Here is a 22,107-nt window from a genome sequence, read left to right on the forward strand (position 1 = left end):
TCCCAAAAGAGAACAGTACCTCCTCAGAAACCTATATAAAGTCCAGAGGTTCCCCTGTGTCCATCTCCACATCAGTGTAATTCTGTCAAGCACAAGGAAATTGCTTCTGGTATGTGCCAGTGTAAATGAAAGCAGAATTGCACCCAGAACCAATGTGGTTTTGGGGACTGGGAGTTTTTCACTGCTGTCTCAACAGCCAAGTGCTCTCCTATTTAGCTGAACTGGAGGACAGAAGTTGGAGCATGATGTGGGAAGGAGCAAAGGCTGGAAGTAGAAGCTGTGTTTCACCCCTGCTAACAGTCCCATGTTTCACTCCTAACAGACACCTGCTCTGCTTGCACCCATGTAGAAGGACTGATCAGCCCTTGATTTGGGCTCTGCCAAAGGGAATTCTCCAGGTCTTCCATTGCTGTCTCAAGGTCACCCACATGTGAGGGCCTTCCCTGGTCCATGTGAAGAGAGCAATGACTCGGGGCAACCCCAGAGATGTGCTTTTGCCACTTGGGCCCTTACTCATTCCACTTAACAAAAAGTGGAGATGAAACCTGCCACATGTTTTGTGGAACTAAATCACAGCTTTTAAAGGGCCAGTTCCCCAGTGCCATAGCAGCCTCCTCTTTCACACAGAGACTTCCATTTGTTATTGTCAGGCTCACTTTTCTCTGGACTTCATCTCTTCTTTGCTTGAAGGAATTGAAGGGAAGTGCAGAGATAGCCCTAAATCAGCAACCAGGCATCATCACCCAGCAGCAGCTCCTGAACATCCACATGGCACATACCTTTGTTTTCTTTGGAAATTGTTTCCTCCTGTCATCCTCCCACTTAGGAGGATCGTTTGACTCTCTAGGAGGCTTTTGATGCTTCCATCTTTCGATCCAGTTACATGGGCTAGGTTTAACCTTCTCCTGGTTTTGAGGAGCCCAGGACAAACACTATGATTCATAGTTTAGCTGTAGTGACCAATTTTGCATAGCGTAACACTGCTTTTGCTGGCGGGGAAGACCATTTCAGGCCTGAAGAGCTTTCTGGTTTCACACAGACCTATTGTTCACTCAATAACCTCTCCTCACCCAGTGACAGATGCAGCACAACATAGATTCTCTCTTAACTGTTTTCTTTTGTGGCCACCGTTTTTGCTGTGATCATATTGAGACCTACATCTGTGTCCCATGAAGGTCATTAGACAACCAGTAAGTGTGATCACCTGGGTCATTTGAATAAGCATTTGACTTGCTGCCCTCCAGCCTACACATCACATTCAACTTTACTGACATGGTCTTTTTTTCATTGAAAGCTCCTTAGGATGAGGCTTTTTGTCATGCTCTGAGCAAAGAGCAATAAAGAAGCTGCCCAGAGTCTTACTCAATAACCTCCTCATTATCTGCCTTTCAGAGCAAGAGGCAAAAAGGGTCTCTGTTTTAATTGGCAGCCTGCAACCAGCACTGCTAATGAGCTGATCACTGTGGGGCATGCTTGGTCATGATTGGCACCGAATGGGTTTAAAGCTGCTCACACCAGTTATAAGGGAAGAGAGTGTGAGGGTTTTGCCTGTGCTTGAGGGAGAAGTGAGCCGAACTCTTCTGGAGATACTGAGTAGCATGGAGGTACTTTATAAATCAGCTGAGGAGAGCTGGGAGATGCTGCTGATCACCTTCCTGGAGCCCACTGGGGATCTGTACTGGTATTTTGCCTTTCATATCCACCTTTAGTGATGTTTCCCAGCTTCTGGCTTGGCTGCACCATTCCAGTGCTGGTTTTGGTGGGCTGTGGCACCTTGTGCAGCCCTTTCCAGTCCCAGAGGGCACTGAGGGATTGTGAAGGGTATCATTCTGGTGGGTACTTACTATATCACAATGGCTTTCCAACATGTAAGGGTTTCAACATGTTCTGGAGAGCTGCTTTGTTTTGTTTTAACTTGTGCTCTGGGGTTTCTTTCTGGTTTTTAATGGTGCAGTGTCATGTTTGTTGCTCCTGCTCTTTAATTAGCCCTGGTGCCTGTGTGATCCTGCTGGGGTTGGTGGGGGCTGTGCAGGTGAGCTGAAGTCATCATCAGAAAATGCTGGGTAGTGTGGTTGCTCTGTAACTTGCTCCCTTTAAGAGGCTACCTTGATCCCTCTTAATCAGGTGGCTTTGCTTTTGTAGGGCTAAATAATTAAACAGCTCTCTGGGCAGCTAGTTTCTTCCAGGAAAATCTCTGGGATGAGGAATTGCTTTACCATGCTGGGCTGTTCTGTGGGAGCAGGCTCTGCAAGCAGTGTGGGTGCCTCCTAGCAGGAAGCATTGGTCATGTCCTCTCTGTCTCATTTATGAGTAAAAACAGGGAATGCAGTTGGGAAGGAGGGACTGAGAGTGGCCCTCCCTTCTCCAGTACAAAGCTTTCATAATTATTAGTTTCTTTTTCTTGTGGATGAAAATACCCTGGTTAAGTATCCTGCATGGGGTAGGATGTGCCTGCAGTGCCTGGGTCGTGCATGTTATAGCACTAGACAGCATTGTGCAAAATGCAGTTCATGGGATGTCAAATCACAAAAAGTGCTTTTAAAAAAAGCTTATACCTATGTCCCTGCTAAACTGTCCTTTCAAGTAAGGGCTGAATACTCAGAACAAAATAAAAGCAGTAAGGAGGCTGTCTAAAGATGGTTTATTTTCCATTTGCCACCAGACAAAATTCAGGCTAATGATAAAAGTCTCTGGATAAGTTTGTTCATCCTGCAGTCACTACAGACTGACCCTCTAGATGCAGAATGCCATGGCACAGGGAGTGGTAGCAGGGTTTAGAGGTAGGGTACAGGTGCTGTCTCTCTTCCCAGCACTGCAGCAATGTCAGTCCTGCTGGACACTGCAGGCTGGAGAGGTACCCCTGGTGGGAGAAGGCCCTGGCTGGGGCAGTCAGCTTGGTGACAGTCAGGAAATGGGTTGTGCCCTGTGTCACCCAGCAGATCTCATCACTTGGATGCTCCTCACAGAGCCCTGGAAGGACTCACATCTGTCTCTTGCTGTCTTTCTCTGTGTTTCTTGCTCTGCTTCCAGGGGGAGAGAGGCATGCCAGGGCTGCCAGGAAGACATGGCACTAAGGTACCTTGTAAACAGTGGAGTGACACTTGTCTGCCTGATCTCACCTGTACCACCAGGCTGTCCCTGATGCGACAGCATCCCCCTGGATTTGTGTGTGTGTGTCTGTCAGCCAGTGACTGTCCTCAGCTGGATTCTTTGCTTCTAAATTGCAAGAGAGTAGGGCCTAATTTAAGAAGGAGATGGTGGGGGAAAGAAGCATTCTACAAAGCAAATGGCATGCCCAGTCTGGCACTGTCTTGCACCATCAGGATTTTAGTGCTTTATGCTAGTGAGAGCAGCCCATTGGCAATGTTTTTTAAGGAATTGGTGTTTCCTAAATTGGGTTCCCAAGGGGTGCAAATGGGGTTCCCTAGCACTGTGTGCTATCTCACTGCCATCAGTGGGGTTATGCACCTGTGAGCCTGGAGCAATGCAGCAATGGGTCATGGTCAGTTTGTGAGCAAATCTGCATGTGTGTGCATTGTGGTTTGAGGACCAATACTGGAAAATAACATCCTCTGCATTCGCTGCCATTTAAAGGCCAAAGATTGAGGAACAGGCATCCCAACACATTGTGAAAGCCTAACCCAGGCCACTTGCTGCACGTAATCCCTTTCATGACTTGTCTGTGTTTGCTAAAACCTACTGACCCCTGAGATGATCTGGAATGCTTTCCCCCCCCCATTTATTGTGTAGAATCCCTGATCTCCATCTTCTGTCCTTGTGTTTTTTAGCTTTGTCCCTGATTTCTGTTTCAGAAAGCTGAGAGGTATGATCCTGCTGCTCTCTGGCTCCCCACTCCTCCTTGTTTGAACTTTTCCAAGCTCTTTTCACTTTGAACTTGGCTCCTAGTCCTCCTCTCTGCCTCAGCTGCTACATCCCAACCCCTCTCATTTCCCAGTTTCTAACACTGCTACAGCTCCTTCCCTCTCCTTAGACCTTTATTATCTCTCATATTTGCTTTCATAACTGGACCTTTTCACCAGGACCTAATCAATACTAACACAGGGCACACAGAGATTTCAAAGCAAAAGGCTGATAGGGAAGACCTGCTTTTTTGCATCAGGGCTGTCGAGGAAAATGTGACTGTCCCTGTGGGAGCAGCTGCCTCCTGGGGTTTCGAAGCACCTGTCTCAGATCACAGGGCAGGCTGGACTAGTGGTCCCCTGGTGGTGTCTTGCTCTGTGCTGCAGAATGACACCTCCGTTGCAGTGCTTGGAAGTCTTATTTATTTTTCCCCTGAGTTGGCTGGCTCCAGAGCTCTCCCACAAAACATTTGACTGCAGGGTTTGTCTTCTGTGATAAAAACAGAATGAGGGGAAATAGCAAGACTGAGGCTCTGGGGTAGGAGCTGGCCTTTCTCAGGATGCTTGAGCAGAAGGATGTGGGGATCAAGCCCTGAACCGTGCGTTTGGTCCTCAGTCTGTCATTGCATTCCTCAGTCACTTGGCACTGTTCTGCTTGTTGGCCTTTGCTTCACTTGCAGGACTAAAAACGGGGTGGGTGTGGGTGTGTTTGGGTGTGGAAATCTGGTTGTCTTGGCTGGTTGTGCTCACAATGTCTGCCTTTGGAGGAGCTTTCTGGAAAGCAGAGCTACTTGCCCTCGGTGACCGACCCGCGCAGGGAAGGAGGAGGATGAGTGCTGTGTGGTGTTACAGCATCACTCCAGAGTCTTGGACATGAAAAGATGTGGATTTTGCCCTTCTTAGGTCCCCACCTGGCTGATGTTATTTTGTTTTTAAAAGTTTGTGTTGGGATTCATTTTCAAACACGGTGTTCCTGTCTCTCCTCTCTCCGCCAGGGCGCCCCGGGATCGGCCACCGCAGGGATGAAGGTCAGTTCTACAACTCAGGCTGCAATGCCTTGAGCAGGGCTGGAGGGAGGAGAGAGCCCGAGGCGCAGGAAAAACGGTCGGACAGCTCCCGCTAAAGGGAAATATGGGAACTGCTGTTGCTTTTGGCAGAAAGTAGAACCTGTCGCACCCTTGCTCCTCCCCACCTCTCTGGTCAGAGAGGTTGGTGAACAGGGATGGCAACAGGGAAAGGGCCAGGTGCAGATTGAGGGGGCTAAAAGTTCCTCTGGGGATCCAAGATGCACAAGGAGAGCATGAGTTTTCGTCCTGATGCCCTCTAACTGCTGGGAAAAAAAGACAGAAAGAAAGAAGTTATCTCCAGGGCTGGTGGGGAGGGTTTTCCCCCTTGATGTCACATTGATCTCCTACCAACACACCCACCCTAGCTGCAGATACAGCCTTGCTCTGCTCTTGTGTGCACAGAGCTAGGAGCTGGCAAATTCCTTCATGCCAGCTGTTGAGTCTTGTGTTCCTATACTGTCTCATATCTGCTAAACCTTCTCTTGAAATACTGCAAGGTAGCTCCTCAGTTTCAGAAATGCCTCTTGTCTGAGGCTTGCTGGCTTCTGACAGCAGCCTAGGAGCTTGTTATTGAAGATAACACAAGCTCCAGCCACAAATAATAACAATATGCATTTAAATAATCTTCATGCCTTTACTGAGAAGCCCAAGGCCTCTGTAGGTGAATGTTCTCCCCTCCACTCTGGTAGTTCTAGGTTTTGTACTCCCTTCTCCTTATTTTTCATTTTATTTTCCTGTCTTTTCCTCACCAGGGTGAGCCCGGGACTCCAGGAGAAAAGGTACTTGGAAGGCTTTGCTCTGAGCCTGCATTTCTGGTTTGTTTGCGTGTTTGGGTTTTCTTTTACCCCCTCTTACAGCAGCTGAGGAATGGCTCTGTACTTCCCAGGGTCCAAGGACAGGCTCCAATGACACCTGCCAGTGTAAGCAAAATGGTAGTAGGCCCAGTGATGCCAAGTGAGGAGGGACCATAGTACAAATAGATCCCTTCCCTCCTCCTCATGTCTGTGTTGACGGGAATACCCTCCAGCTGCCTTCCTCCTTTTCTCCCTACTCCACAAAATATCCACGGCACACTTTGCTTAGCAAGTGTAGGAAGGCTTCTCCCCCTCCCCTTGTCCTCTTCTGCCTCCCAGCACTTCTGTGTCCACTAGAAGTCTTCCCATGTTACTGCAGGGAGCTGCTCTACTGTGCACTAAATGAACTGCCCAGCACAGCCACCCCTGTCTCAGTTGTAGTGTGACCTGATTGCAGTTCCTGTGGTGGGCATGCTACAAAAATACCCCATCACTCTCCATCCCTGAGCAGCTGGCTTGGTTTCTGAACAGCTGGCTCCTCTTGTTTGAGGCTCTCTGGCTTATGTGACAGCATGTAACAGGCACATTCTCTGTCTCTTTTTCTTCCCCACGAAGGGAGAGCCTGGAGTCCCAGGGAGAATGGGCCCCCCAGGTTTGCCAGGGAAGAGGGGGCAGCGGGTAGGACATTGTGTGTTTGGGCTTGGTGTCCTGGCAGTGCTGTGCTGAGTTCCCTGCCAGCAGGAGCCTGCTTTGCCTTGCATTGTCGTGCTTGTGGGGGATTATGTGTCCTCTTCTGGCTCTTGCCCACCCTTGATGTGAAGTGTGTTTTTGTGCTCCTGCTTGGGAAGAGGAGTGGGGAGCTGGAAGCAGGAGGGGCAGTGTGAAATGCCTGAGATGTAGTCCTGTCCTGGGAACAACTGAGGACAGTGCTGCATCTTTTGATTCCAGAAATAACATCCTAAACAGAGATTCAGTAATCTGATCTCCCTCCCCAAGAAATCTTCTGCATCATTCAGGCAGCATGGGATGTTTTCAGTAGCCCTTAGGGGCATGTGCACTGAAAACCAGGCCTTGAGTGAAAAGTAGAACACCAAAAAGCAGAGCAAGGCAGAATCGGGGACTCACAGAGGCTTAGGACAGGATTAGGGATTATATTCTTACAAAACACTCACTGGCCAAACCTTTCCTTTGGACATGAGGTCCTGCAAATGTTTTCCCTCTTTCTGGGGAGAGAAGCATTAACTTACAGCAGCACTGTGCATGCTCTGGCAGGGGAGGAAAGCTGAGTTGGGGTGGCTGGGGGCCAAACTACCTTAGAGAAAGGGGTCACTGCACTCTGAAATTGCCTACAAAAAAACCCCAAGATTGCTGCTTGTTAATTATTTTCCACAGAGTGACCAGTGCATGTCTGTTGCTGGAGCACTGATGCAAGTCCCCTGCATGTCAGATGTGTGCCCTTGAGCTCTGATGAGACTGGTGTGCAGCACCAGCCTCTTGTGGGCAGTGGCATGGCAGCAAGAGGAGCCCTTTGCTAGCCTTGCTGATCCAATGTCCTGCTGTTGTGGAGAGAGCTAGGAACCTGTGGGGGTTCTTGGTCATCTGCACAAGCTGTCAAGTTTGAAGATGTGAGGATTGCAGGAAAGAACACACCTCTGATGAGGCATTTGAAACATCTCTTCATGGTAACAGAAACCTCTCGTATCACTCTGTGTCCTCACAAAGGGTCCACAGCAAGACACTGTAGCTGGGAACCATGGGTTTAGCAGGTGTATGTAGTAGACTGAATAGAATTTAACTTTACCATAAAGACCAGTAATATTCAAAGGATGACCCAGATGTTATGGTGAACTAAGCAAAGACACTTCACCAAGCAAATGCTGGATGTCCTTCATTGCTCAGTGCCCTGTGGCATCCTCCATGGTACCTCACACAGCTCCTCCTGCAGGCCTTGCTCTCCAAGCATCATACCAAGGGTTTTACACCATCATCTTTGTCTTTGCCATTTTTGCCACTCCCGTTTCCACTGCTTTTCACCACCAGTGTGTGTTGTAGAGCTTCGCTGCTAACTGAGCCACTGTACTGCCTTTTTTTAGGAGCATGATGATACTGGGATTGGGAGTTAGGGAACAGGAGAAGAAAACATGCCTTGGGAGAGGTGTGGGAGTGTTGGTTGTCAGATCTTCGCCAAAGCAAAGTGGTGTAATTCATAGTATAACGAGGAGGTGTGAAGACTCAAGCAGTGGGCAGTTTCTGTGAGAGGAGCTGAACTCTATCAGGGTACTCCAAATAAAGTTCACTCTGGGTGACAACTTCTCTGGGCATATGGAGTGGGGAGAGTCTGTGCTGAAGGACTGACAGGGACAGGGTTTAGCAGACCAGAGTGATAAGGCAGACATCCAGGGAGGATCCTGGATCCCTTTCCCACTCACATTCCTTTGGATAGAACTGGCAGTGATGTGCAGACATAGTCAAAAGGACAGCAGAAAACCTTCACTATCCAGGTACTGCTGGAGGATGCCTTGTCTATGCCTAAAATAATATTCCCTGGGGAAAGGAAAGAAGGTTTGAAACCAGGAGTAGCTTTGGCTGCTCTTCCAGGATAGAACCTGCAGAGGCAGCCTCGACCATGTCTCTTTTGCCAACAGGGTGAGAAGGGACGAGCTGGTGATCCTGGGCTTCCTGGACTCCCTGGCATGAAGGTTTGTGTTTTCTCTGATTTTTAGGAGAGGACACTCCTCATCCCCTTTCCTTCCTCCCTCCTGTGCCAGCTGTGCACAGCTCATGCAGTGTGCTCTGCGGAGCTCAGCTGGCTGTCAGTGTCAGCAGCCCCAGCCAGGGCTGTGACAGGGCGTGACACAAGGGATGCTTTTTTTTTGTGAGGAATCATCTGCCCTCATGCAGTGAGGGTGAAGCTGTGGTCCTGGGAACAGGGTCAGGGAATGGGGTTCCAGTAGTTCCCCTTTAAAAGCATGAGCTCAGAGGTGAGGTGGCATCTCAGCCTCCTTTCTGCTCCAAGGTCCATGTGTGAGGAGGAGGTGGGGTTCCTGGGAGCTGCACTGCTGTGCTTTGTGTTGGAAGGGTAGCCTTGTGCTCAGCTAAAGCTAAGCTCTGAAGCTGGGCCTTTTTCCCTGTGCTCTGAGACGTGCACAGGAATCACATCCTTTCAGGCAGGCATTCAGAGGGTGCTTTTCCTTGGGAAAAGGGGACAGTGCACTGACTGACAGGAGCTGTTTCAGGAAAGGAGGAGGGTGTCATGACAGCTCAGTGCAAACAAAGCTTTCCTGCTGCTGCCCTTGTATCTGCTCGGTGCAAAGGATGTTTTCTGCAGGGCTGGCTGGCTGGCTGATGACAACAACTCTAGAGGGAGATGTACCAAACAAAGCCATCATCAGGTGGTTTTATCAGCTCAATTTCAGCAGCTGTGTTTAAACTGCAGGCTGGGGGATGAGGTTTGTCCATAGGCAGCTTTACATGGCCCTGGGGAATAAGGGCCAAGGAGCAGTACTGCAGCCAAAGGGATGAGGATAGCAGTGACCACTGGCAGGGCTCTAGGTGGAGCCCCAGGCAGGACTGTGTTGATCTGGTTCCTGAGCAGCTGGTGGCCCTGGAGCAGTGACATTTTGGCTACCAAGGGGCCAGCTGATGAACCTTGTCCTGGGCCCCATCTCTCTAAAACAAGTTTGGCAAGTGAAATTATGGAGATGGAGAGACTGAGCTGTGACACATTCCTTGTTCTTCCTCACAAACAGGGAGAGAAGGGAAATGCTGAGAATGCCCTGGCAGGAGGCAAAGGAGAACCTGGCCCTCCAGGTCTGCCCGGGCCCCCTGGACCAAAGGTGAGTGCTTTTTCACCCAGGGATTGTGCCTGACACAAGATGTGTAGGAGGGGGCAAAGGTTGTGCTCATCTGTGCCCACTTTTGATTACCTGCTGAAGCATGTTCTGCAGCATGTTTCAGTTCTATTGTTTTAAATGCTGGAGGTAAGAGAATTTGTGAACTGTTTCCAGGAGCAAAATACCCTCCTTGTGCTCAAATAACTCTTCTCTAGGCTCTGAGAAACCAGTTGCTCAGAATCCAAACCAGTCTCCAGTGCTTGTGGTACCTGACGCAGGGTGGACACAGGGAGGCAGGATGGAGGCCCTCCAAGTCTCCTCTCTCCCTTCTTTTCTACATTTCCTCAAGGAGCAACAGCAGTAAAATCCTGCCTTGGGTGTCCTTGAAACAGTCATCCTGTGCACTTACTTTGGGTCTGAATTGGGTGCTTTTCTTCACCCCAAATACACCCTCCTCACTGGGTAGATGAGAAGGGGACCTGGTGCGAAGTTATAGCAGGAGATTTGGGTTACCTGAGGAGAAGAGGGCACAGCAGGGCTGCTTGGTTGGAACAGTTCTTCCCCTTGGAAAAGCAAAGCCAGCAGTGGAGTCTTAACCCCTCCACACAATACAAACTCATCCCTTTCCCTTTCTCTTTCTCTCAGGGAGAAGCTGGTGACATTGGCCAGCCTGGCGCTGCAGGATCACGGGGGGAAAAGGTACAGAGTGCTCCTCCACAACCCAGCTCCAGGTTCAGCTGCTGCAAATTTGTACCAAACTTAGCTGAAAAAGGAGCATTTTACAACTAAGCTGTTTAGTCCCAGACTGCTTCAGAGGACTAGGAGAGAACGACGACTCCTGAAGCTCCAGCCAGCAAAGGAAGAGACTTTGCTGATAGCATGTTCTTCTTGTTACAGGGGGAACCTGGTTCACCAGGAGACCAGGGACCCATGGGCCCAAGGGTAGGTGTCCCTTCATTAACACTTTGGCTCCTCAAAGGGGTGGGAAGATGGTGGATCCCACTGGCAGTCTAGACTGGGCCTTTGCTTTCTTGACAGATGCTCTCACTGTCACTCAAAGTGCTTATTGCTGGGCAATGACTAAGTTTGAGATAGGCCATTTCTCCACTCTACACCCCCATCAGAAGACCCTTCCTCCTTAGGGGGGGAAAAAGTCCTCTGAGACATCCTGGGGGGAATTTGTAGGTGGAGGTGAGTTTGGACACCCCAGGTTGAACTCAGGCTCTTGGCAAGTCAGCAAAAGGCAGCAGGAGGGTGTTTGGTGTGTGCTCAAATCTGACAATTGGTCAGGCAATCCAGTGCCTGGATTCTGGCCTCAGCTTCACCCCTTACCAGACCTGCCAGCTTGATGATCATGTCACAGTGATCTGGGCTTGTCTGGCTATGCTTCTGTAGTGTTTTCTCAATCAAATGTGCTTTAAAGAGCTTTATTTAAGAAATGAATAACTGGAGTCTTATAAAACAGGATGCCCTGAGACCCCTTTTTCAGGGTGAGCCACAGCTCCCCAGGGGAAGGGCAGTCCCCAAGCCCTGGCTAAAGAGCTGGTGTTTTGCAGGGCCCCAAAGGAGAGCCTGGGAAGGATGAAATGATGGACTACGATGGTAACATCAGTGAAGCTCTCCAGGTGAGCAACTGCCCTCCTCTGAGGTGACTGCTGGGTGCTTTACTGTTTCCCAGGGGATACATACAACTGGGAACAACAGCTCTTTCCTCAGCTGTAGCTGAGGGAATTACTTGTTCTCTAGTCCCTGTGAGGAGCTGATTTCTTCATTGCATATAGTGTTTTGGTAAATACATGTGCACCTTGTTCAGCTGATCTATTAACACTGGTGGGTTTAGAGGTCATGTAGAGGCCCTTCAGGAGTGGCCCAAGACCTGTGGTGGCTAAAAGGATTGCAGAGCTTCCTTGGGAGTTTGGACTGGTGGTCTGTGGTGAATGTGGCTGTGCCCAGCTCTGGGTTAGCCTGGGAACTACTTGGAAGAAGGGGACGTAGTAGAATAACAGCTCCATGGGACTCAGAGTTGGGTGTTTTGGGTTATTTTTAGGCTTCTTGTTCATTTTTTAGGCTTCTTGTTCATTTGGGCCAGTGTTACATTAGTGGAGAACAAGCCACCTCCAGGAAAAAGCTCAGTTTTCCAATGGCTGTCTTCCTTTTTGATTGATTGATTTAACTTTTTTATTTTTCCCCTAGGAAATAAGAACTTTGGCCTTGATGGTGAGTTCTTAGCTTTGCTGTGTGTTTTTAAGCAAGTAGCCATATGTTCCTCCTAAGCAGATGGCCTGACAATTTAGGTGCAGCTCAAACATTCGGCCTTTACTGTTGGAAGCTAAAGTTGGGGCAGCTGACAGCTGAAGGAAGAGCTCATCTTGCCTTCTGATCATGACACTTGAATTCTAATCAGGCCCTTTATTCCTCTAAAACATGCTGCTCAAAAGGAGCAGGGAAGAGGAAGGGAAGGGGAGGTGACCAAAGTAAGGGAAAAAGGAAGCTTTGGGTGCCTGGCAGGAAAGCTTTTACTGGCAATTTATGATGGACACTTCTGTGATGGGAGGGGAGGATTTATTTTCACCACTAAGAAGTATAACTTGATGTAACAGTCCTGTGCAAAACTGATCATTTAAAGCAGCAGTGACTACAAGCCCTGTAAAGACAGAGAGAGGCAAAGGAGTTATTTTGAGCCAAAGTAAAGGGGGAAAGTGTCCCCATATTTTGCTTCTCAGGGCAAGAAACCTGGATAGGAAAACAAGGTATTTTTTAAAATGCAGTATGATAGGCAGCACAAAATGTGTCTGTGTAGCATCACTCCTTAGGCCAAAGTGTTCCTTAGGTCTCCTTAGAGTGGTAACTGCCAAGAGTGATCAGGAAACCTGCTCAAAAGTACTTAGTGGTGTTGCTGGGGATTTCAGTGGGACAGTGTTTCCTGTGAGCTCTACTCTAAAAATACCCTCTGGTAGATAGGAAGGGAAAACCTTGTGAAGTTCATCTCTGTTTCAGGAGCAGGTAGCTGTGGTTACTTTCACTCTCTTCCATGAGAGTGAAGAAATACCCACTTACCTAAAACTCACTTTGGACTGGCCTGCAGCTCTCTCAGGATCCCATTGCTCAGCTTCCCAAACAAATGCAATTTTAGGAGTCCCTGGGAAAAATTCCCCTGCGATTTTTCCCTTCACCTCAGAAGAGCTGTTTCATTTCAAAACATGAAAATAAAAGCTCTGAAAACAAGCTTTTTTCTTTATCTAGGGACCCCCAGGACTTCCGGGTGTAGCTGGACCTCCAGGGCCACCAGGACAGAAGGTATTTGCTCAGCTCAGCATTTGCAGAGCTAAGGAAAACACAAGTACAGTCCAGGCAAAATTCTCCCACTCAACCCTTCCCAATGCTCCTACTCTCCCTGTCCAGCACTATCAGACTGTCCCTTTGCTCTCTACCATTCCTCCTCATCCACAATATCCTGAAAATCTTTTTCCCACAATGATAATGCCTTATCTGAAAGATGAGATGGAGGATCTTTTCTGCTTGCCCTCCCCTTTAGGAAGCAGCTTATGGGAACTGGTGTCTCTGGGGGAATTGTGTAGGTTGGGGACTGTGTCAAAGCACTGGGGCCACAAACTATCCATCAGGATAAACAAAGCTGGGGAAATTCTTAACAAGTCACACAATGTACTGTTTCAACAGGGGCTTCCATGCTTTTTTATCTGTGACTGCTGGTTACCAGAGTCCCTGCAGGCTATTTCTGTAATGCCAATGCCCCTCCCTTCATCATCACACTGCCTCACAGAAGGTCTCAGAATAGCTGCTTTCAAACTGCCCAAGTAACAATTTTTGTGTTTCAGGGTGAAATTGGCTTGCCAGGTCCTCCAGGCCATGATGGAGAAAAGGTGAGACATTGCACCTCTGTGGGCTGCTCTTCCCTTCAGTGGTCTCCTCTGGGGTTAGTGTGTTCCACCTCTGTCCCTGATGTTGCACAGCTGCTTTTCCCAAAGAGGGGGGGCAAAAAAGTGTTTTCCTTCACAAAAAAATGAGCATTAATGGTTAATCCAAGTCTTAAGTTATAAGGAGTCATTCGGATGGCATGGCACTTTGTCCTGCCTGTGACTCTTCAGATGGCTTTGCTAAGGGTGAGAAGATGAGCAATGGGAGAAGCTCCGGGCCAGGGAGTCCCTCTGCAGGAGCAACCCTACCCTTGTCTGTAAACCTTTCACTCTCTTGTGTTGATTTCTTCTAGGGACCACGTGGCAAGCCTGGAGAAATGGGCCCCCCTGGCCCTCATGGACTGCCAGGAAAAGATGGACCACCTGGAATACAGGGAGAGCCAGGCCCTGTGGGGGTGACAGGAGAAAAGGGTGATAAAGGAGAGCCAGGACAAGCTGGTGCACCGGTGAGTGAACAGAAGCCAGCTGGAGCATTGCTGGCTCTCCTGGTGCTGGGGCAAGGCCCTGGGGCTTCTCAGTGCCCCTCTGAGGTAGGTGCTGGAGGCACCTCATTGCTGCTGTGGGCAGTGTACCAGTACAGAAGCAAGCTCTTGGCTGCCTGGCAGATGTGTTGTCCATCTTGCTGGTGTGGCTGTCCCCAGCTGCCTGCCCTGCCCTCTGGGCATTGTGTCACTCCCTCAGCTTTGCTACCTGGCATGTTGCTTGAACTGAAAGGTCACTGAAAAGGGCTGACTGGGAGCAAGGCAGTGGAGGTACCAGCACAAATGCCCTCCTAAGAGGGTGACTGCACTTTTATCCCTGCCACTAGCTGGGGCGGGGGGCCCAGTCTCCCAGCCTCAGTCTGTCACAACTCCTGTGTCCCCAGCACTAGTCAAAAGGGGTTTGTGCAACAACCTTCTGCCTCTCTGCAAGAGTACTAGGCTAAAACTCCTGCTGTCACAACAGCTGGCTCTTGGGAAGTGATTTCTAGCATGAACTCCAGCAAGCTTGCATAACTGCAAGCAGGACTTGGAGGCAGGAAAGCAGCTCCCCATCCCTGCACATCCACGGTGACAGGAGGGTGCTGAGGCCTTTGCACATCCAATTTCAACACTAGTGAAGCCCTGCATTTCCCTGGCAACTGATGGTTGTCTGGGGTTTCCAGTGTGTTCTTGGGATGACCAGACCCAGTCTTAGCTCTTGCAGTGGTATTTATTATGTCTGCCTGAATCAGTCATGCAAAAAATCCACAAGTCTTTCTTGATCCATAGGGTCTTGATGGCCCCACTGGAGAGAAAGGTGAACGAGGTGACCAAGGGATGCCAGGACCAGCAGGATTGCCAGGTCCCATTGGACTTCCAGGATTGACAGTAAGAGTGAAACAGACAGGCAGCTCTTTCCTGCTTGACACAGAAAACAACATAGAGTGACACACCAGGGTTCTTTTCTCACAGGACAGAGCATCATCTTGGGAGCCTCAGAACCCTACCCCTTACAGTTAGGTGCTTAGATGTCACCAAATGTCCATCAGGTCAGGTCTCCAGCAGCAGGCAGGGGCCAGCTGGGCATCTGCCCCTGTTGCCATCTGGAGCCTGTGTGACTCAGTCAGCCACAACACATGGCTGCTGGCAGGACAGCACCATTCCCAGCTGTGCTCCCTCACATAGAGGCTGTAGTGCAGCAGAAACCTGTCAGGCCACAGCTGGGAAACTTAAGCAAGGTCCTGTGGCATTCCCCTTGCACAGCCATGAGGTACCACTCCCAGGCCTCCCTCTTTGTAGGGTCTCTCTCCTCTGGAAGCAGACCTGCAGGAGGGCTGTCTGTGAAATACACGGTGTGTTCCTCCCCCTCCTTTGGGGACCTGCTGCTCACAAATGGCTCCTGATGGAGCGAGACCCCAGAGTGCAGCTGGTGCTGACAGAGTTGCTTGTTGTGTGCAGGGAGAGAAGGCTGAGCCTGGAGACAAAGGGAATTTGGGAGAATCAGTAGGTTTCCTTTCTCATTTGCCTCCTGCAATCAGGGCAGTAGGGGAGGGATGATTTGGCAGCAGCTCTGCCAAGAGCCAGCACATCCTACCCTCATCTTGAAGGACTGAGTTGCCACCCACCCCTAGCTCCTGGTGCCCTGCTTTTCCTTTACACAAGGACAGTCTAGCTCACCACAAGCAGTCCATAATAAACACCTAGGGGAGACAAGGAGTTCATGGGCAGCCTCAGCATTTGCAGTGAAGGGGATTCCTGAACAACACCTGGGTGTATCTACATATGTATATGTCTAGATTTCAATAGGTTTAGGGTTCATGAGTTTGTCCTCCCTTCAGAGCTCTCCCCTAGCTCTTGTACCACCCTGCAGCAAGGAGTCCCACAGGCTATCCATACACTCTCCTGCATGTGGGGAGCCAGCCCAGCCATCTTCTTTCCTGTCTTCTGAAACAGCTGCCAGCTGGTGACCTTGTCACTCCTTGCAGAAACACTGGTAGGATAGTGGAAGTGAATATTTTTATTTTAAAAAAAAAAATAAATAAAAATTCACTGCTTTCTTTCCTCCTAACTCTCTGCAACTGCTGCATAACCCTCCCCAGAGTCTTGCTGCTGCTTCTTCTCAGCCACCCTGATTGCTGCCACTTCCTAACACACTCCTTAGGGGGGAGTCCAGGTTTCCAAGCCCAGTGGAGCTCAACTGTACCCTGTCTCTCCCCTCTGAGCAGCTCCCCTTAACCTCTGAGGGCAGCAGGTTATGATAGTGACTTCTCTTGCATTGCTTTCTAGATATCTGGCCCCCCTGGACCCCAAGGCCCACCAGGACCTCCAGTAAGTTTTGAGAGATTCATCTGAGGAGCAAGACACTGGGAATGAGGATAGAGGGCAAAATGGCTGGGGAGGGTTCTGGGAGGAGAAAACTGGTCTGAAACACTGCAGCTTGAAAAAGGAACATGCTTGGAATCACTTCCAAAACCATCTCCTCCACCACCCAGGGCAGGTCAGAGCTACGATGGGCTGAGTAGGTAAAGAGAGAAGGTTATGTTGGTCTGAGATGAAAGGGAAGACAGTAGTAAGAGCGAATGGATGGGATTAAAGGGATCAACTTCAAAAATGGTCTTAATAGCAAGCCTGGCCCACTGCCAGGTTGTTCTTGGTCTGAGCCTCCTCATTACCAGATGAGAACAGTATATGAAGTGCCCTTTACACAAATAAAGAGGCATCTGGGCTAAGGATTGGTGCCCTCCTTGTGCCAAAAGCTCCTGTGCTGCATGCTGAGGTGGGATACCTGGATTTTCAAGCAACTCCTTAAATGTTACTTACATTTTGTCTCTTGTCCCAAATTACAGGGTCTTCAGGGCCTCCCAGGACTGAAGGTAAGGCTGCAAAACTTGGCTTGTTCCTGAAATTCTATTAGACTGTCTCCCAGGTGCAAGCATTTTTCAGTAAGAACCTCCTAGCTTGCACATGTTATTCACCACCTTGGTAAGAGGAGTTGTACTTCTGAATATTGACTTGAAGGAAATGGGATTAGCAGCTGTCATTCTAGGACCCAGAAAACCAGTTATTTTCTCCAGTGTTCGCCTAGAGAAGTGTCTTAATTCTTCTGGTTATCCTTAATATTTGTTTACCAGCACTATTTGGGTGCTAAAAGGGATGGCGTGTTTACCCTGATTCATCTTTTCTCCACGTGTTGATTATAGATAGAATGATCTGCCTGGCTGATCTGTAACTCACTAGCTACTGCTGGCAAATTTCTGGGAAACTTCCATGAGATGCAGTTGTCTTTGGAATATGTGCCAGACAAAGGCAGGTGAAAGTCTCCCACACCAAAGCCTGGGTTTACAGACACAGCAAGTGCTGCACCAGCTTCTCCTTGAGCAGAAGATCCATGTAGGCTTAATTAGCAGGTGCACTGAGACGTCTTGAACATGAAAGGTTTTGTTGGGTTTTTTTTCATCCCTTCAATCTGTAGTAAGTGTTTTTGTAATGAGGCTTTGAGTAATGGTGAGGAAGAACATTCCTGTGCAGAGATGTCAGAAATCAGTAACTCTTCCAGGGCTGTGCCTGAGCCAGCTGGTGTTGTGGGGCAGTGACACGTGGCTGTGTCACTAGAGTGCTGGTAGGGAGAGCTGGCAATGTGCTGTCCTGAAACTGCAGGAGAATTCAGCCTTACTGTTTCTGTGCCCACTTGGTCCTTCTGGCACTTCTGTTTCAAACTGCAACCACCAAGACAGTGTTTTAAAATGCCTGATGAACAGGAGTTGAGGGTGGGGGGGGAAGAAACGTTTTGAGTTGCATTTTGAACTTATGGGAAAGGAATATATAATTTAATTCTGCTTTATAGCTTACACAACACAATTTATAATAACACCATTGGGAAAGGAATGATGGAGCTTTTTTTTTTTCCCCCAGATTTTGAAATGGATGCTTTTGCATGCATGAAAGTCTGTAAAAATTTAAGTATTATTTATTAAAGCTTATAGACACAGGAATAGACTTCCAATGCATCCACATCTGAAAGTGTGAAAACCACCCTGTCAGCTAAACTTCTGCTTGCTTGTACAGTCCCTGGGGCAGTGTCCCAGACAGGGAGAGCAGCACAGAAGTCAGCCCAGCTCCCCTTTGACCACCTTCAACCACAGGGCCTGAATCTCCTCTTGCTGCCCCTGCCTGAGCCCAGGTCCTTGCTCAGAGGTTGTCTCACTGGTGCTGCTTTTCTTCAGACTGGGCTGAGAACCAGGTTGCTGCCTCTGGTGTTCCTTCTGCCCCTCTGTGCTCTGGATGGAGGAATGCTCATTATACAAGTGGTGTTACAGTGGGTTTATTTTCTGCTCCATCCTTCCTTTAGGGGGAAGCAGGGATTGATGGAATGAAAGGAGAGAAGGGTGCCCAGGGTGAAAAAGGAGACAGAGGGCCACTGGGATTACCCGTAAGTATTCAGGAAGTGACCAGCTTCCTAACCCTCACTTGTATCACCCTCAATAGAAGGTGCTTGCAGGGGCTTGATAGGTAAAGTCAAAGAAAGAGATGATCTCTAAATCACTGTGCCTTTGCTTTTTAAACTTAAAGCCTCAGTTTCTATATAGAACCTTCAATGTCCAGCTCTGTTAAGTTTGTCAGTGATCACTGGAATTCTTCCTGCTTCTGGCAGGACTAGGGAAAAATGAGCAGTAGCTTTCCTGTGGGTTCGTTGCACTTCAGGGCTATGGGGCAAACACTGCAAAGGAAACACCTTCCCAACAGTTTGTCACGTGGGCCAGGCTTTCTAGAAAAGCTTGGTGGTTCTGAATGCATCCAGCTTCTTCACTAGGCTGTACTTTCACTTCTGCAAGGGAATAGAGCCTTTCCCTGCCATGGCAGAAGCCTGCTGGATGTGTTCCCTGATGGATGTGAGCTCTGCCCCCTCAGGCCAGTGTTACTGCACTGCTTTGCTTAGCAGGGAGGAATCTGGGCAGATTGATCAAGACCCTGCAGCACCTTTAGACACAAACCTGAAAGTTTTGTGGAGCTTTTAGCTCAAGTTTTCCAAAAGCCTCTCTGCCCCCTGTGTGAGTAGCTGGTAATGAATTAGTGGTGGCTCAATCCCATCCAGTGGCTCTGCCAGCCCCCAGGTTCTCTCCTCATGAAAAGCACTGGTGGCAGAGGGTGCCCTCCCCTTTGCTGAACATACTGCCTGGAAACAAGCACCTCAAAGCTCATCTTGTGTACTGTGTGACTTTGTCAGCCTGTGCTTGGTCACCCAGCTCCCTTGTCCCTGACTTTGGCTGCACTGTGCCTGTCTCTGTTTGTTAAAATGTTTTCCTCTTTGAGCTGTGCTATGTAGCAGTTACCTTCTAGGGCCTGGGTGCACCTTGTGGGTCTCCAGGCCCTTAAGTGAGCTCACTCTGAGTGTGTTCACTGTGGCTCCCTGCAGAGCCAGTGGGGAGGGGGAAGTGGTGCTTTTGGAAGGCTCAAATGCAAAGGGTTGTGCCTCAGAGAAGCAGTGAGATGTTAAGAACCTAGCCCCTGTTTTGCCCTGAGAAATGCAAATAGAGGCTTTCTGTGTTAAACAGTTATTCCCTCACGTCTGCATGTGCCAGGGTAGGGGACAGAGGTCCTTGTGACAGTCTGAGCGAAAGATGCCCCAGCAGTTCATCCCGACAAGCTTTTCAGTGTGGCAGGGGATGTGCTGACTGGTTCTGCAGCAGTGAGCCCCACGGGGAACCAGGGTCCCTCAGCTTTCCACATCACTTTCCTGGAGCTGTGGAGGGGAAAGGCTGCCTCAGAAGTGTCCTCTTAGAAAAGTTTGGTATTTGGATCAACAATATCAGCTGGCCAACTAGGAGGTACCATTACTGAGCCATTAGTAAGACCAGAGAGATACCATGGACCTTGCATTCCTTCTCAGAGCTACCTAACTCTCTTCATGAGCTTTTCCATGTCAGATACAGTGTGTTTTTAGCCTGTCAGACTAAATGCTGTGCCAAACAGGTACTGAACTATTTCAGACAAACTCTGTGAAATCCTCCAAGCTGGATCTGCAGCATTTTCATAAGTGATTTAAGGCTGGACATCATGCCAGAATTTCAGCACTGATTGTCTGCCCTTGGGCTTCTCTGTATGGCTGACAAGCTGAGGAATTTGTCACACCTAAGTGGAGGGAAACTCGGCATAAAACTTACATTCTACCGAAGTTTTCTCTCCTGGCCACCAGGGGGCCTGAATGTTGCAGTTATGTGTATTCAGTGTTTCTATGTTTTTGTTGGTTTGCTTTTAAGTACCATCGCCTGTCCTCGAGATCTTAATTTTTGTTTATTGCAAGCATATGTTTGTCTCAAGTCACTGCTTCACTCACCTCTCCCCTCTCCCTTCTCCCTCACCCTCCTCCCCTCTCCTCTCCTCTTGTTTTTTGTTAACCCTCCCCCATCTGTTCAGGGTGCTTCAGGTTTAGACGGCAGGCCTGGACCACCGGTGAGTTCCATTTCTCCATTACCCTACGTTCCTCCTCCCCAGTACTGTGATTTGTCTCGTCTCTTCTCCCAGAGTCTTGTTTACACAAGGAGTAACTTGCTTTTCTCCAAAGCAGGCTTTGCGGGGTGGGTGGGGGGTGTTAGACTGAGAGTTGGTGTCACATGCTTGTCTTCCTTTGAGTCTGCCTGGATCCTGAGATCACAGCCTACCTGTTACACTTTATCTCAATAACAAGAGGAATGAAATACCTGCATGGCTCCACGATGCTCTCTTCTCCTGCCCTCTCTGTTGTGAAGGGCTTCCATCCTGTCTTGTCCTGGGGGCAAAGGCTTTGTGCCTTGTTTTCTTACCCATGGTGCTCAAGGCTGCATTGCTGTGGGTTGCAGGTGTGCCTACAGGTATCTCTGTAGCCTGGTAAGCACCTCACCACAAGGAGAAGTTGCATTTAGAAGACCTTCTGCAAGTGGACTAGCTCTGCACCTCTCAGCAGCAGAATGCAGTGCAACAATCCTTAGTGCAGGGGATGAGCTGTGTTCCAGGCTAGTACACGTGTCTGAAAGGCAGCAACGTCTCCTAGTGGAGCAGGAAGATGCAAGATTCCCACCTCTCGTTACTAACTCACTGTGATGGAATTGAACTCCTGAGCCTGAGCTTTTCATTCTGTCAAATTCATAATGAGACCAGTAATGCTAACCTGGGTCTGCAACCCATCCTGCTGCTCTTAGGTAACAGCTGTTAAATAAGGGCCAAATACTCCTAATTTCTCTTGGGAAATCACACATCACCCAGGTGCAATCCATTTGCCTGTTGAAAAAGTGATTTCTCCTTCTCAGCATAACCAGGAATAATTCAGCTGCTCTAGATTTTGAGCAGAACTTGAACGGCAGTTCATGCACTGACTTGTTTGGGGAAATGGTAGAGTTGATGTTATAAATGTACAGGTGAGGTCTCAGTGCATTTTGTGGCACTAGATGATCTTAAAACAATGGGTATGTGCAGGCAGTGAAGATGTCCATGATGTGAACTCCTGTGGATGGGTCTAAGGAGGGCCTGGTTGTTCTCACTTCCCTCACTACACTGAAGTTGTGTGCTGCACGAACTGCTTCTCCACTTACATTCTGCAGACCCTGGCTTGTCTGAAAAGCTCTCCTGATCCACATGAATCGTGCTGGCATCTGAGGGGTTACTTTAGTGCCTAAGAATTGCAAGCTTGCATTAGGAAGTGCACGATGCTTTTCCTTGAGGCTGTTGGAAAAAATACTTCTCTGTTCCTCCTTTGCTCTTCCTAGAAGGCAGGTGATGGGCCTCAAAAGTGTCCCTCTTCTGAGGCTCCATGAAGGAATGGTAGATCAGTACCTAAAAGCTTAGCAAGGCTCTAAAAGTATGTGATGCAGAGTTAGGAAGGTAAGGCCCTCCCTGCTGTGTGCACTGCTCCCTGGGCCCTGTGGCAAAGGGTTGGCAGAAAAGACTGGATTTCCCTGTGAGAGCCTGGTGGGGTGGTGGAAATGGCAACCAGGGAACAGAGGGACTGGTGGAGTGGAATGACACCCTCTGGATTTGCATTGGTGTGTATCCATCTGCCTTCACCTCTGCAGCATGGTGCCCTTCAGCTTGCATGACTGGCTGCCTGCCTGCCACCAAGTAACCAAACTCTCTCATTTTTTTTCTCAACTCAGCTGAGCTTCTTCTGGGGGAGGAGGGGTGGGG

General features: G+C 49.1%; 1 protein-coding gene across 1 annotated transcript in view; it reads left to right on the forward strand.

Moving 5' to 3' along the window:
- Positions 1–16,802: 16,802 nt before the first annotated feature.
- The window catches only part of LOC104386285 (collagen alpha-1(XIII) chain-like), a 16,930-nt gene continuing 11,625 nt past the window's right edge, over positions 16,803–22,107 (forward strand). Inside the window, exons 1-2 of the mRNA XM_009994868.1 lie at positions 16,803–16,823; positions 18,299–18,379. Coding sequence (XP_009993170.1) covers positions 18,320–18,379 — 60 coding nt within the window. The 5' untranslated portion in view covers positions 16,803–16,823; positions 18,299–18,319. The remainder of the gene's footprint in view (positions 16,824–18,298; positions 18,380–22,107) is intronic.

This window comes from Chaetura pelagica, unplaced genomic scaffold (assembly GCF_000747805.2).
Source record: "Chaetura pelagica isolate M959 unplaced genomic scaffold, ChaPel_1.0 scaffold112, whole genome shotgun sequence".
Taxonomy (NCBI): Eukaryota; Metazoa; Chordata; class Aves; order Apodiformes; family Apodidae; genus Chaetura; species Chaetura pelagica.